This window comes from Anas acuta, chromosome 1 (genome assembly GCF_963932015.1).
Source record: "Anas acuta chromosome 1, bAnaAcu1.1, whole genome shotgun sequence".
NCBI lineage: Eukaryota > Metazoa > Chordata > Aves > Anseriformes > Anatidae > Anas > Anas acuta.
This window is the reverse complement of record NC_088979.1, coordinates 132,974,245-132,990,734: the sequence shown is the minus strand read 5'-3', so window position 1 is coordinate 132,990,734 and position 16,490 is coordinate 132,974,245. Positions and strand designations below refer to the sequence as shown.

Genomic DNA, 16,490 nt, shown 5'->3' with positions numbered 1-16,490 from the left:
TCCGTTGTTCCCTCGCCCACCTCAACCGAGTCGGGGCGGGCAGTGCGCATGCGCGGGCCGGCAGCGCCCCCCCCCCCCCCCCCCCCCCTCCTCCCCTCCTCATCCCCCCCTCCTCAATTTCCCCCCCCCCCTCCCCCCCCGTCTCCATCCGGGCACCTCCGCGCCGCCCGGCGAGCTTCCGCACAACTTTTTTTCCCCCCAGCAAAGTGAAATCAAGGCGCAGCCATGCGCGCGCGCTGCGAGGAAATATAGTCCCTCCCGGCCCCCTTCTCCGCCCGGCCCCATTGGCGGGGGAAGGAGGGGGGTGGAGGAAAGGGGGGGGCAAGGGGGCGGGGCGGGGCCGGGCCTGAGGGGGGGGGGACGCGGGCGGGGGCGGTGGGGGAGGGGCCCCCCCAGTCCCAGTTTGGCGGAAAGTGAGTGATGAGTCTGTGTCCCCAGCAAAGAGGCGGCCAACTTGGTGGGCACGCCGAGGAGTTGGTCCCCGCCGCTCTCGGGGGCGCTTTTTTTTTTTTTTTTTTTAAATTTATCATCACTATCGCCGATCCTTTTCTTTCCTTTTTTTTTTTTTTTTTTTCCTGGTCTTTTTTTTTTGCTTTATTTTTTTTTTAGAGGGAGGGGTGGCTGCCCGGTTGCCAAAAGGAAAAAAAAAAAGGCAAAAAAAATTACAAAAACAAACCAGCAACAACAACAAAAAAGCGAAAAGAAAGGGAGCAAAAAAAACAGCCATCCAAACAATTCAAACCAACAACAACAAATCCAAACCAAACAAACAAACTAAACAAACAAACAAACAAACAAAACCCTCGGATCTGAAAGTGGCAGGAAAAGTGCCCGGCAAGTTGCAGGAATGGAGCTACACAGCTTGCAAGAGGCGTTAAAAGTGGAAATCCAATGTCACCAGGTAAAAAAAAAAAATGAAATGAAATAAAATAAAATAAAATAAAGTTAAAAAAATCGTTTTCGTTCTCCCCGGCGCTTCTCCAGACGGAGAGGAGGAGGACGAGGCAGCTCACGCTCCCCAGCAGCGGCTGCTGCTTGCCGCGGGGTCCTGCGAGGGGCCGGGGGGGCGGCGGGGCCGCGGTGCGATGGCGAGGCTGGGGGGCCACCCCCATTCAGTCCCCCGTGGCAACGGCGAGCACTCCGCCAAAGTAGTTTTTTGGATTGTTGGCTCGAGTTTTGTCTTGGCTTTCCTTGCTTTCTTTCTCTTATGTGTGTGTGTGTCTCTGGCTGTGCTGGGGAGAGCCGGAGTTGTTGGTCGGGGCTTGCGGGAGTGAGTGTGCGAGAGCGTGTGTGTGTGAGCGTGCGTGTGTGTGCGTGTGTGTTGGAGAGATTAGGACGAGACTTGAATATTTATGAGCTTTGCTTGAAACTGACTCGCAGTGTTTACTTGCCTCTTTGTTCCTTACCCCCCTCCCTCCCCCGTCCGCACACATACATACATTTAAAAAAAACCATTAAACTTGAAACAGTTTCTAATTCCTCCTTTTTGGGGGGTGATTTTTTTTTTTTTTAATAGAAACTAGTTGCACAGATGAAGCAAGATCCACAGGTAAATGCAGATCCTTTTTTTTCTCTTCTTCAGTATTTTATCCCTGCTGTAATAAGCGCAGTTGTGCTGGGACAGCAGGATGAGAAACTTTATCAGTAAGAGATCTCATTTTGTAGTCTGCACTGAGCTTTCTTACTAAAGAGGGTGTTTTGTGTGTGCATGCTTTCGTACGGCTTTGGTGGAACGAACGATTTTGCCTTTGAACAATTTCTAGATCGGAAGTTTATTCATTACAGGGGTTAGTTTACACTTTGCCTTTAATATGCATCTTATTGCCGTTTTTGCAGAACGGGGATCTTAAGAAACAAATCCATGAAAGGCAAGCAAGAATAGCAGCTCTTAATGAGAAACAAGTAAGGAACATATCGACTAAGTCGTGTTTGGTTTTTCTTCTTGTTTTTACAATGCACTTTCTAAACATCCGAAAAGTGTCTGTGTTAGCTGAAAAATACCGACAGCAGAGAATATAACATCCGTTTTCCTAAGCGTAAAGTATGAAAATGCATGTTTTCAAAATGAGGTCGGATTCTTGGATGTCTTGCTGGGGGAAAGAATGATTTTAGCACTACTTGTTGTAGAAAGATAAGCAGTAGCTAAAACGTAAAAAAAAAAAAAAAAAAAAAAAAAAAAAAAAAAAAAAAAGAGGCGTCCATTTTGAGTTGGTCGACATGTTTTAGGAATATGGATAATTCTCCTATCTTGGGCTACTTCTGTGTAATGTGCAAAGCAAGAGTTGGGAACGGGGAGGCTGGAGCACAGTTTGGAGCCATTTCTGTGTTTGATTACAGAACTATTTTTTATTGATCACTTTATTTTAATTCTTTTCTACTTCTTTATTTTTTTTTTCCTCCCCAGTTGCCTTTCTCTTTCCTTGGTCTGATCTGACGTGTTAGCTTTTGATTCGAGTTCACTTAGGCACTTTCACTCTCCCCCCCCCCCCCCAAAAAAAAAAAAAGAAAAAAAAAGAAAAAAAGAGCTTAACCTGTTTCAGTTTCAGCCGCTGGAAGGGGGGAGTGGGGGGGAGGGGGAAGGGGAATTAAAAAATCGGAGGAGGGGAACAAAACAACCCAGATACCTCTCCCCCCTCCCTCTCCCTTTCTCTCTCCCACGTCTCAGACCCTCCCCAAACTTTCCCGTCCCCTGGCTTTGCAGGGGGGCGCCCCCCACTCGCGGGCGGGGAGCGGCGTGGGGCGTTTCAGCACCGCGGACAGCAGCGGGGGGGGATCTCTCTCTGCCGAACTATCCGCCCCCCACCCCAAAAACCCCAACCAAAGGCCCCTGTCCCCACTTGCAGGACTTCCACTGGGCGAAGGGTGGCTGACAAAGCCGGAGACAGATCTGTTTGCATGAAACCCCCCTCCCCAGGACTGAACTTTCCGTCTCCATCCCCTCTTTGCTCTCACCCTCTCTCTACTCTCATGACCCCCCCTTTCTTTCACAACCTCCCCATCTCGCACACTCCCCTTCCCCTCCACCCCCCATCCCCCGGCAGCTCAGTTCCTGCGGAACGCGGTGGCCGCTTCAGCACCACGGCCACGGACAGCGCCCGCGGGGCCGGGGCCGGGCGGGGAGCCCGCGTGGGACCCCCTCTGGCTTTCCCATTTTCCTTCTTTCCTTTTTCATTTCTTTTATTTCTTTCCTGTTTCCTTTCTCTCTCTCTCTCTCTCTCTCTTTTTTTTTCTTTTTTTTTTTTTTTTTCTCTTTTTCTCCTGGAGTTGTGCTTAAAGTTGAAAAGTGATCCATGCATATATATAGTCTGTGTCCATAGGTGATGGCGATTATGTGCCATCCTTTTCCTCCCGGTTTATTGTAATCAGAATTTGTCAGCACTCTCAATTTGGTAGTGGAAGCTTCCATTTTGTGAGGAAGGGGTGTTGGTTTCTTCTAACATGGAGAAAAGTCTGCAGAGTTTGAAGGTGGGGGATGGGGCCCCATTCATGCTGAACATTACCATTTTGATTGCTTTGATGCCATTTTTGGAGGGGGGAGGGGATAGAATACCCTACTCAGCAGAGCACAAAGATGTTTAATCACTGTATAGAATCAAATCAGATACTTTCTTCTTAAAAGCAAATCTGACACTACATGATAGCTAAGGGCTGTCAGTCTTTTTTTTTTTTTTTCTTTTGTGGTGTAAACCAGCAAGTTGTTGACTCTAGTACTACTATACTGAGTATAAGATTTTTTTCTAAACAAGGTAACAGCTTTTACTGCAACAATGCATCTTTATGTTTTCTTTCTTCAAGATGGAAATAGTTTTACTGTTCTAAGTGGGTATTTAGAACATACATTTGATCATTTTCCCCTATATTGTAGCAACTATTTCAAGGCTGTTTAAATTTTTATGATGATAGTAAATGAGAAGCTATTTATTATGTGTCATGCTGGAATTTAGATAAGGCAAAGAGACATGTTTGAAAATACAGTTTGAATGTTCTGATTCAGCTCGGTGAAAGAGGTTTGTGCTAAGCTTGCACAATCTATTTATGCATAATCCAAACTAACTAGTAAACAATTGTCATATATTTATGACTTGCCCTTCTCATAATCTTATAAATATCAATAAACTATGAAGTAATTAAACATAAAATACCAACATCCTGTAAACACACCAGATTTGGCCTAGCAGGAAACCTACTATGGTTAGGCAAACAATAAAAAATAAAAATAAAAATAAAAATAAAAATAAAAATAAAAATAAAAATAAAAATAAAAATAAAAATAAAAATAAAAATAAAAATAAAAATAAAAAAAGTTTTTTAGATTTATTTTACTGATTTCAACATCTTGTGCAACAAGAGCTTATAAATAAAGAGTCTAGCTCTTAAGTATAAGAATCTGGAGGTTTTTAGTAAGAGTCTAGCTGGTGATGTGCTGTCCTCTTGCTCTAGACTGCCACCTCTGGAGGTCTGAACTAGAATCTTTCTTGGGTCACAAGTGAAATGAGTTTGGAGGTCTTAACCTTTGACCAAATCACAAAACCATCATGCAACTTTGCAGACCAGGTGGTAATTAGGAGTTGCTCCTTGGGTACTGGCTTAAAAGTGAGGTACTGGCTTAAAAGCTCTTGAGGGTCTGTTGAGGTGCAGTGAAAGCTGCTGAGACAATAGTTTGACTAATACTGCAGCTGTTTACTGGTTTCAGGCTCTCACTTTTGTGGATACACCAAAACACAGAAGTAACCTTAAGAAGGCTGTGTAAGTAGGGAAGTTGTTTTTACATATGTTTTTCCCCCCACCCACATTCATGCCCAATTTCTTTAGGCACAACTGATTCATAATTCACTAAAACATATCTTTTGATTGTGCATGCACTTTTTCAGCAAAAGATGCTGAAATTACATTTCAATTAAAACGTATGTGTGGATGATGAAGCAGGTAGTAAAATGAATAACACATCTGGTAGAAAAATAGCAGGGGGGAGTGTTACCTTTCAGTACCGCCACTCCTCAGTTTTCCATTGTAGCTGTTAGCATTTGTGGCAATATTTCTTTTCCTTTAAAATTACAAATAAAACCAGAAAGAATCGAATGAGAAACTCAACTTTTGGCATATGAGGTAAATGTATAAGGGAGACTTACATGCACAGTTGGCTTTTAAGTTGCAGCCTAATTAAAGATCCCTGGCTAGTCATTGATACTTCCTTTTCTTGTTGGAAATAGTATGGAATATAGTTTATATAGTATGGAATATAGTTTATGGAATAAACTATATAGTATGGAATATAGTTTATATAGTATGGAATATAGTTTATATAGTTTTCCTATTTTCTCAGTCTTTTCAAATAAGCATTATGGAGCCATTATTTTCATTACCAAAGTGGTGCAGCCTAAGTTAATACTTAACTGGGCATCTTACTCAGAAAGACAGAAGTTAGACTTTTGTTCAGAGTCCATCCCTCATATACTATAGTTCTGATGAATTGTAATAGCATTTGAGAGTGGGTTACCTCTTCTTTAACAAGATATGATGTGTGAAGACTCCATTAGTTGGTTCAGTGGTTTTACACCTTCAATCTACAGCACATGCAGAGCAGCAGTAACATTTTTATCTAAATTGTCAAGCAACAAGCATGTATATGTAAATAAAAGAACTATCATAAGAAAGAGCCAGTGTTGGTCTTAAAAGCACACCAGAGGTGTCTGCTGCATGTGTTTCTTGCTTTATGTCTTTAAAGAGTCTTTAAGGGTCTTTTCATTTTAGAAAGTTGTCTCTTATTAATTAATAGATGAAGATAAACAAATAAAGAAACCTTTCACATCCAGTCAGAAATTAATTGTTACTGACATAAATATTAGATGGTGAGCCAGGTCTTAAAAATTAACAATGAGCATGTGTGGGCTACTATATTTTCGACTCTGATGAACTCTGAATTCTGACAGCCTGTCCTGGAGCGCAGTAATAAAAATATGTCGTCCTGAAAGACATTATGTATATGCCATTCACTTGTGCACTGCCTCATTTCTTTACCATAATTTACTATCTATGCAGAAAATCAACATTAGTTTCAGGCAGACTCCCCCAGCCTTTGCTAATGCTGGCTTGTATTTTTGGGTAGTATGTCTGAAATTAAATCACTGACTGTATTTTGCCTATGGTGATCACCAGTAAAGCCTGTTTGTGGAAAGTGTTAGACTTCATAAATTCAAATACAGTTCTTGTATGACTTGTTGGAAAGGATCTAGCTCAAGATGTCTGATTTTACTCATGTCGTGTCTTTGTTTTGGGGAAAAGGAGGAGGTGTTTTTCTGGTTTGTTGAAATTCGGGATGTGCTGTGCCCGGAAATGGCAACATTGTTTACACACATTAAAGGGAAAATTCTTGAAATTTGCCAAAGCTCAGTATTTCATACTGTTTGGTACTTTCAGAATTGTTGAAATCAAATAGCATCAGTGAAAACTGAGATAAAACCTGAAAGGCATTTCCAAATCAAGTTGAACCTAATGTGAAACTCCGTCACATGGCACACACAGCACTCCCATTTACTGTGGCATGAATTATATCTACTTATGTTCATCCCAGCAGAATTTGGTTCAAAGGGCCTTACCAAGTACTTGCCGAAGTTGAGGGAGACAGGGCGATGAGCCCCAAGGTGAAATATTAAACTTTTCAATCATAAGTCTTTAAACATAAAGACAACAGGTATTAAATCTGGTCTTGACCTTACAGTTCCTCTGCATGTTGAGGTCCCACTGACTTTGCTGGGAAACCTGTATGACTGAAGAGTCAAATGAACTTACTGGATCAAAGTAATGATTAGTTCGGGACTGTAATTCAGAAAGCTTCTGTTCCTCATCTTTTTTTTGCTGAAAACAACAATTTATTAGTTGCTTTGCCATCTGTTGAAGAAGTGACAAAACTAGGAAAGAATTTACCTTCAGCTCTTTGGAGGAGAAACTTGGGAATACAGTTTGCATAGTGGCAAGCCCAGCTTTCTGTTTTTTTTTTTTTTTTTTTTTTTTTTTTTTTTTTCAGTAATACTATGTTGAGAAAAAGGGTAATAAAGACCATTTTCATAGAGGTGAACCACAATGGAAATACATGTATGTATCCTTGTGGCTTTCTGCCTTCCATTAGGTTGTCCATCTAAGATTCATGGAAATTACACATCTGTAATGAAAATGTGTACTGGAGGGGTTAGAACCACCTTTTGTTTGGTAGCTGCTTGACTGGCATGTGAAATGCTATTTTGTTCTAGCAATTTTCTTTGACTGTATGATGTTCTGTAGTTGTACAGTATATCACTTGGCAAGGCTAAGAGTTGAAAAGTGAGCATTACGTTCATTTTAACCATTTTAAAGAGTTCACTTTGATATTTTAGCCACTTAAAACACCTGCTGTCAGAACAGTACAATTGATTTCAATTAACTTTGAATTTCTTCAATAAGATGACTTTTATAATAACTCCAGTAATCCCATGATGCCTCATTAGAGGAGCTGGCTATGATGATTATCCCTGTGATTTAGCATTTTTTTCATTACAATGGTTTTGTCTATTCAGAAGAAAAAAAAAAAAAAAAGGTATTATGGCAACAATACCTTTTTATTTCACTTCTGGTTTTACACTAACAGAACATTCTACCTGTTACACAGTGTAAAATACCTAATTTATACTTGCAGCAAACAGGTATTTGTTCAGATGTATACAATACTTTAGTAGGTAGACCCTTTCAAAGAAACTTCAGTTCTGTGTAGGAACTCTTTCTAGGAGTTAGAATTTGCTTTAATTTCCTAGTAGACACTTGGACAGTTAAAAGTTATGCTTTCACAGGAGTCTGTCTAGAGCTCTGGTTTAATGGGACAAATTTTCAACTGGTTCGTGCCATATGTGCAGCTGATTCGGAATTGCATTATCATTTTAGATGCTTGTATCAGATCACTTCATTCCAGGATCTAGCCCACAGACTCATTCTGCTTGTAGAAGAAAAGTAGAATATGGCTCTAAATGTCTCCTTTCCATTTCATGGTGTTAGAGAAGGGTTTTTGAATTGTGATTTTAAATCACATTTCCAGAAGGATACTGCATCACTCTAAACACTTCTGGTATGTTCAAGTAGAGAAAATCCCTTTTCATCTCATTCCAGATTTGATTTTCAAGTTGAAAGCATGAAGGCGTATAAAGGCAGGTTAATATAGAGTTACTTTTAAGTTTTGCCTCTATGCCTTTCTCTTTGTGATCAAAGATAAAATATGCAGTTTTTTTTTTTTACTTGATTAAAAAATGATACCTCCCTCTCCCCTCAGCCCCCCAAAACAAAATCTGAAGCATTAACACAATTTCTCATCAATAGAATTAAAGGGTAGAAGTTTGCAAATCAATAAGACAAGGCCATGGTAAATGGTATATGTGTGATCAAGATGTCAAAGAGGGCAGTTTGTACATGCATAGTAGTTGGAGGTAAGGGAAGTACCAAAAATGGGCTGCAAGTTTAAAATAAGAACAAAGAAAAACAAACAAACAAACAAACAAAAAGAATTGGACTAATTGAAATGCAAATTTATCTTTCTGCCATTAAAGTAAAGTAGTCAGTTATTTCAACCTAACAGAATTATATTTGGTCTATCCAGTCCTTGTGGTTAAATCAACCACACTTCCCTTATGTGCATCTATATGAATATATGTGTATTTTATTTATTTATTTATTTATTAATTATTCACTTAAGGTGGTGCTACTTTGTTATTTGGAAATATTTTTCTTGAGCCAAAATGTACTTCCTTAAATATGCTCTCTCCCTCTCCCCTTCTCTCTCTCTCTTTGAATCAACTACTTATTGTTATGTAGTAGCAATTTCCAGAGCGTCATATGAAATTGCTGATGCGGCTTAGTTCTAGCTACAACCTGCAACTGTCAATAGTAAGCATCTATTGAAATCTAATATGTACTACAGGGCTTTTTTGCACAAGTACAGGCAGACCCTTCTGGTTAATATACAGTGACAATTGAAAAAATATGAGGACATTTTCTTTTTTTAAGCCATGGAGGAGCTAAGTGTATGCCTGAGTTTAAACTACAGAACAACCCATCTGACTGAAGGAAAGTAAACCAGAGAAATAGCCCTACATGTGGCTTTGGGAGAATCAAAACAATAAGTATCTGGGAAATCTGTAGATATGATGAGTGGTGTTAATTTGAGGTGTTGCAAGGCAGTCTTATTTTCAGAATTGGAATTCAGCCCTAAGAGCTTGGGTGTTGAGGCTGCAGCAAGAACAGTGTGTTCGTCTGGAAATTTGTCTGGTTGCTTACCTTTCATCAAGAGAAGGGTATAATAGGTCTTGAAACAGAAGTTAAATCTATACCTTACCATGTTGATTTAACTTGATTGTGTAGGTACTTTGTGATATAGCTTACTTCTTAACCAGAGAGAAGTAATGGCATAGCCTTTCTGAGCAAACTCAGCTATTGATGACAAATCTTATAAGGTTACAGAAAGTAAAAATGTATATTGTATTTTGATTAACGTGACTCAAGTGAGAATCGTTGATACTTTTGACACACAGCAGAGATTAACCCACAGCTTCTGTAATTTTACATTTTTCTAAAGCGCTCTGAATCAGCTAAGACTGTCTAAAGATTTATTGGTGAACTGAAGCTTTTCTAAGAATGACAAAGATGAGAGAAGATTCCATTCTCAGAAATGCACAGACTAGAGAGTCTCTGTGTCTAAATGTGTTTGTGTGTGTGTGTATTGGTTGGGTGTGAGCATAAGGTCTTTCTCTTTGATATCATTCAGGCAGAAAGCCAATATGCGCATGTAAATGAGCCTGAAAATATAATTAAAAATATATACATATTGAGGACTGTGATACATAATTTTATATGAGATGCAGGTTACAAAGTGACAAGTAACATTTCCTATATAATCACCGATACTAACTCTCATCTCTGATTTATGCATCTCATATGTTATTAAGTACTGAACAGATAAATGCTGGAATTATTTCTAAAGATATAATTTCACCACAGTGAATGAATGCAAAGTATGCCTTGCCCATTCTTCTCCCAAAACAAAAGCCAAAATACACCTACCACAAAAATGTTACTACGGACACTAAAACTATCTTATATAAGGTCAGATAAAGACCTCTTTGATAGAATATATTTCTTGGATACAGACTGTGGCAAAATAGACCTGGCTGTGTCATTAATATATTAAGATGAAGGAGATTCTGCAAATCATATCTAGGAACTCAAATACAGATGAAAAAAGATAGATTGCCAGGTGAAAGACATAAACAATCTTGGCCTGTATTTCATTGTAGATAACAAAGTCTTGCACGTAAAAGCTTACACAAGAAACATCTCAGAAACTCCAAACTTCAGGCAAGAAGCCAGTTTTCTTTGCTGTCTATTCTAAAAGTTACGTTAGAGTGCTGGATACAGAAGCTAACATTTCTGCTCTCCAGCTTGGAGAGTAGGTGTTTTGTAAAGCTTTATATCTTGTTTAAAAATACAAGTGGAATCCAGATGTATTTCTATCAGCAGCTCTGTAGCCCATAAATATATACAAACTTAGCCTGTGTCTTATTTACATTATTTTATTAACATTCTTTGCTGAGTGGGCTTGAATGGAGCACAATCTCTCATATAGAGGATCTAATTGTAAACACAAGGGGTAGAACCAAATATGCAGCCTTTAAAGGGAAAAGAGTCTGGCAGCTTTGTTTAAAGTGTCCTTTAATGAACTTCTGTAGCAGCTTGTATCTTAGCAACACATTTTATTACATACCAGTGTGAGAGAATCAGTTTGCAGATGTAGTTGCACAGTTGCACACAGTAATTTATTTCCCCCCCTTCTTTTCCCTTTTTTTTTTTTTTTTCCCCTACTCCTCTGTGGTGACTCAACTGGAATGTGCAGACTGGTTTTTCTAGCACTGATAGCTCACTCAAAATCCCTGGTTGGTTCATTTGTATCTGTTCTGTTTTGTTAGTTGATGAAAAAGTGTGGTAAATGCATAGTGATTTTGCTTGCTCTTAGAAATTCAGATATGACTGTTTTGAATAGGCATGGATTTAAATTAAAAACAAACCAAGCTCATTTCAATGTGCTTTTTTTTTGCTAGTAAGTGTTCCGTCCAGTGCTAGTCCTCGTACACACAAACTAGTTTCCAGATTTATAGGTTATTTACTCTTCACTGTTACATGGAGCTGTTTTAATCTATCACCTTTTCCTCCTTGAAAGCTAATTGGAATATAGTAGTGACAAGAACATTTGCAAGCTTTTTTTTTTTCTTCCTTCTTAGTCAAAACATTGCACTTAAAATGCAAATATATCAAAAAAATAACTTGTTTTAAAACCAATTAAAATAGTGCACTTCTGTCTCTCTTTCAAATGACCTGAAAGAGTTGAGAGTTTCTTTGTTGAAAGAAATACTTTTTTTTTTCCTTACATTACTAATTGCAGACTGAGTTCTATCTACTTGCATGTTTTGACTGAAAAATACTGTGAGTAGCTCTTTTCAGTAGGGTCTGCTGAAGAATGAGATACTACTGAAGATATATATGAGCAATAGAACCTAGACTTCTTTTTTCCTCATAAATTAAAGGGAAAAATACTTCTTATGAGCAAACTAAATAGCATTCAGCTCAATTTGCATTTTCTGCAGGCTAGGCAGATGTCAATCCAGAAATATATTTCCCTGGAGTTCACTGGAGTTACCCACAGTTCGCTCTGCTGTGATAAAAATCAGAAACTGGTCAGAGAAAGAAAAGCAGGTGAGAAAAGGTGAAGGAGGAGAAGGGCAGTCCAGAGCATTAGGTGAACCCACAGAACAGGGGTAAGCTTGTTGCCTTAAAGATACTGCTCTTGGGGAAGGTTTCATTAAACTTCTTTTAACAAGTAGCATGTTGGGGGTTGATATTAAAAAGTCAGGAAACATCCATTTCATGAAGTCCTTTGGTATTTGCAAGTAGACAGGTGAAGATTTTTGAAAGAGATGGAATTGTTTCTATGCTTAATAGTAGTTAAATGTATTTGCATTAACTGACAAACCATTAAATTTCTTAAATCCTTATTTCAAAACAGAAGTTTATTTTCACTGCGGAATATAGATGGATTTGGCTCTATTTTTTTGTTTTCAGTATGGCAGGTGATAGTTTGCCTGTATCTTCAGAATTGCAATAGTTCAGCCTTATCAAGATGCATAAAAGAAGTCCTCCAAACTTAAAAACAAAGTGTACTGTAAAAGGAGAAATAAAAGACAGTCCTAACTACCTTTAAAAAACTGTAATATTAGACATAAACCAGTAGGATGTCCTCTGAAACCAAAAGCATTTATGTTGCCATCTGATTAACTTGCTTTTTTCTTTCACAATTCATCCCACTCTTTATTAACTTAGATTGGATTGAAAAAAAGAAAACCTCTAAGCCGGGGAATGCATCAGAATCTTGCACAATCACCACGATTAATGATGACAACATGAACTGTTGAACAAGCTAAATCATGAAATTCGCAATATTGCTAGACAAATGTGTTATATGCTTTTCTGCAGCTGTATTGGCCATAACAGAAGGGAGTAGCAGTTTCTGGCATATTTCATCTCCTGTCAGGAGAAATAGTACTTACAGCACATACAACATTTGAAGTCTGTGTTCCAGGGTGTGTGTGTGTGTTAATGCTGGGAATGTTTAAGTGAGGTGGAAAACCAAGGGACTTAACACATTTAGAAGGTTCTTCTGCAAGTAGTACATTAACAAGGAACAAAATGAAGCATTTAATTGCATTCTGAAACATTTAGGAAACAATTAGGAACTTGTGTCTTGATTGGCCTAAGCAAAACATCCAGCTTGAGTTGTTCATTTTTGTATCAATAAAGAAAGAAAATGCTGTTTTCCAGAAACACTAACATTTCCAGAGACTTCTTTAACTCTCTGAGTGATAGCATTGCACCTTGTTACAGAAGTACTTTCACTAAAAGAAACTTAAAGGAACTTCCATCCCCAGATGAAGCAACAACTCATTTATAAACAATGAAAGCAGGAACAATAGAAAGCTGAGTGCATTCTGCATGAATAATATAACTGAGGGTTGTGAAAAGCCTGTGATTTTAGTATGCCAAACTCAGTGTGGGAGTGCAGCATTCAGTTGATTTTTCGACACTGGAGATTCATCCTTTCTCTCCCCCACATGTATGTGCCAACATACACACACAGAGGACTAGCAGTGATGATTAAAGAAGGAAGTCATCAGCAACTCCTGTGTGGTGATGTTGAGACTTGAGTGTAAATTCATAAAACTGATGGAACTCAGGTTGAAATCTAGGCCAACACTTAGATTTAATGCATGCCTTAGGTAGGTGGAAGAAAGTCCGAAGACCTGATTTAAGAATAAAGTTTGAATGTCAGTCACTATTCTCAGCTGCAATTCTGATTTTTGAGCATTCAGGAGTTTTATGTCAGAGAGCTCCAGAGGTCTTCAGAGTGAACTCACATTTCTGTTACATCTAGGAATATCATTTTTATTAATGAGACTAGATTTGGGTTTAAGCTTGGGCTTTCAGGCCTCTTGGTTGAAAAAAAAAATAGCTGTAGTTGGTTAGTTTCTCCTTTCTTCCCATTGCATTTACCTAACTAAAGTCTTTCTTCTAAAGGTACTTAACTGTAAGCTCTTTGGATCTGGTTCTTTCTTTGTCCTGTGTATATTCAGTGATTGGCTTAATGAGGTTCTTTTCATAGAATCATAGAATAGAATCATAGAATATCCCCAGTTGGAAGGGACCCATAAGGATCATCGAGTCCAACTCCTGGTACCACACAGGTCTACCCAAAAATTCAGAGTATATGACTAAGTGGACAGTCCAAATACTTCTTAAACTGTGACAGGTTTGGTGCCATGACTGTTTCCCTGGGGAGCCTGTTCCAGACCTAATGTCTATCCTGAACTTCCCCTATCACAGTTTGACACCACTCCCACGGGTCCCATCACTGGTCAGTAAAGAGAATAGATTGGCACCTGCCCCTCCACTTCCCCTCATGAGGAAGCTGTAGACCATGATGAGGTCTCCTCTCAGACTCCTCTCTTCCAGGCTGAACAGGCCTAGTGACCTCAGCCGCTCCTCACACATCTTCCCCTCTATGCCCTTCACCATCTTCATTACCCTCATCTGGACACTCTCCAACAGTTTCACGTCCTTTTTGTACTGTGGTGCCCAGAACTGCATGCAGTACTCAAGATGAGGCCACACCAGTGCAGAGTAGAGCGGGACAATCCCTTCCCTCAACCAACTAACGATGCCGTGCTTGATGCACCCCAGGATTCTGTTGGCCCTCCTGGCTGCCAGGGCACACTGCTGGCTCGTATTCAGCTTCCTGTCAACCACAACCCCCAGATCCCTCTCTGTGGGGCTGCTCTCCGGTGTCTCATCACCCAGTCTGTACGTATAGCCAGGGTTGCCCCATCCCAGGTGCAGGACCTGGCACTTGCTCTTGTTAAACGTCATGCAGTTGGTGATTGCCCAGCTCTCCAATCTGTCCAGATCTCTCTGCAAGCCCTTTCCACCCTCAACAGAGTCCACAACTCCTCCAACTTTGGTGTTGTCAGCAAATTTGCTCAAAACACCTTCTAGTACTACATCCAAATTGTTTATAAAAACATTGAAGAGGACTGGCCGTAACATGGAGCCTTGGGGGGACCCTACTAGTGACCGTCTGCCAGCCAGATATGGCCCCATTTACCACAACCCTTAGAGCCCTGCCCATCAGCCAATTGCTCACCCACTGTATGATATTTTTGTTTAGCTGTATTCTGGACATTTTGTCCAGTAGGATCCTATGGGAAACTGTCAAAAGCTTTGCTGAAGTCCAAAAAGATCACGTCAGCTGGTTTTCCATGATTTTCCAGGAATCCCAGACAATAAGGTACTGCAAATAGTGAATAATAAGTTAAAGGCAACAGTCACTGAAGTTTAGCCAGTGACAGAATAAACTTTCCCCAAGCTCATCTTTGAGTGTCTTTGCCAAGTATGTTACAAATACAGAACAAGCAAGTTTGAATTTTTCTGTCTCAGGCTGTCTGAGATAATCCACTACATCTACAGTTGTAGATCTGTTATCCTATAAAAAAAATGTGTTGTTTTGTAGAATATAACATGTATAGTTATTTTCTTAAAGTTGAGGTTGTTTTTTTTGTTTGTTTGTTTGTTTTTGTTTTGTTTTTCATTTCAGTCCCTTGTTATTCTTGGAAATTGACACCTATTAAACTGAGTTCTGTCGGATGATAATGATGGATTTTGTAAGATGGTCCAATGTCCTGAAAGCTGGACTGAAATCCACTAATATATCTTCTAAAGGTTTTTCTACTGTATGACATCTTTTAGTTGTACTAGCGTTAACTAAGCACAAAGCAGTGAGCAAGTGCTTTGTCCATAATTACCATTTCTGATAGGCTCCCATTTTGCTTCACAGTTATTATTATAAAAAATAAATAAATAAATAAATAAAATAGAAAAGTTATCACTGTTTCAGCAGCTAGACTAAGATCCTGTAGTTTTCACAGAATCACAGAATTTCTAGGTTGGAAGAGACCTCAAGATCATCGAGTCCAACCTCTGACCTAACACTAACAGTTCCCACTAAACCATATCCCTAAGCTCTACATCTAAACGTCTTTTAAAGACTTCCAGGGATGGTGACTCCACTACCTCCCTGGGCAGCCTGTTCCAGTGCCCAACAACCCTTTCAGTAAAGAAGTTCTTCCTAACATCCAACCTAAAACTCCCCTGGCACAACTTAAGCCCATTCCCCCTCGTCCTGTCACCAGGCACGTGGGAGAACAGGCCAACCCCCACCTCACTACAGCCTCCTTTAAGGTATCTGTAGAGAGCAATAAGGTCGTCCCTTAGCCTCCTCTTCTCCAGGCTGAACAAGCCCAGCTCCTTCAGCCGCTCCTCGTAGGACTTGTTCTCCAGGCCCCTCACCAGCTTCGTCACCCTTCTCTGGACCCGCTCAAGCACCTCGATGTCCTTCTTGTAGCGAGGGGCCCAAAACTGAACACAGTACTCGAGGTGCGGCCTCACCAGAACCGAGAACAGGGGGACGATCACCTCCCTAGCCCTGCTGGTCACACTGTTTCTTATACAAGCCAGGATGCCGTTGGCCTTCTTGGCCACCTGAGCACACTGCTGGCTCATATTCAGCCGACTATCAACCATCACTCCCAGGTCCTTCTCTGCCTGGCAGCTCTCCAACCACTCATCTCCCAGCCTGTAGCTCTGCTTGGGGTTATTGCGCCCCAGGTGGAGGACCCGACACTTGGCCTTGTTGAACTTCATGCAGTTGACCTCAGCCCATCGGTGCAGCCTATCCAGATCCTCCTGCAGAGCTTTCCTACCCTCGAGCAGATCGACACACGCACCTAGCTTGGTGTCATCTGCAAACTTACTGAGGGTGCACTCAATGCCCTCGTCCAGATCATCGATGAAGATATGAAAGAGGACCGGCCCCA

At 40.2% G+C, this 16,490-nt stretch overlaps 1 protein-coding gene across 7 annotated transcripts in view; it reads left to right on the top strand.

Moving 5' to 3' along the window:
- Positions 1 to 413: 413 nt before the first annotated feature.
- The window catches only part of PHF21B (PHD finger protein 21B), a 172,801-nt gene continuing 156,724 nt past the window's right edge, over positions 414 to 16,490 (top strand). The window contains exons 1-3 of one of the 7 annotated variants that reach the window (XM_068657391.1): positions 419 to 901; positions 1,517 to 1,549; positions 1,837 to 1,902. In XM_068657391.1, the coding sequence (XP_068513492.1) occupies positions 848 to 901; positions 1,517 to 1,549; positions 1,837 to 1,902 (153 nt within the window). In that variant the 5' untranslated portion in view covers positions 419 to 847. Of the gene's footprint in view, positions 902 to 931; positions 1,550 to 1,836; positions 1,903 to 16,490 lie in introns of those variants that run through there. The other 6 variants (XR_011089237.1, XM_068657381.1, XM_068657338.1 and 3 more) reach the window with 6 other exon arrangements.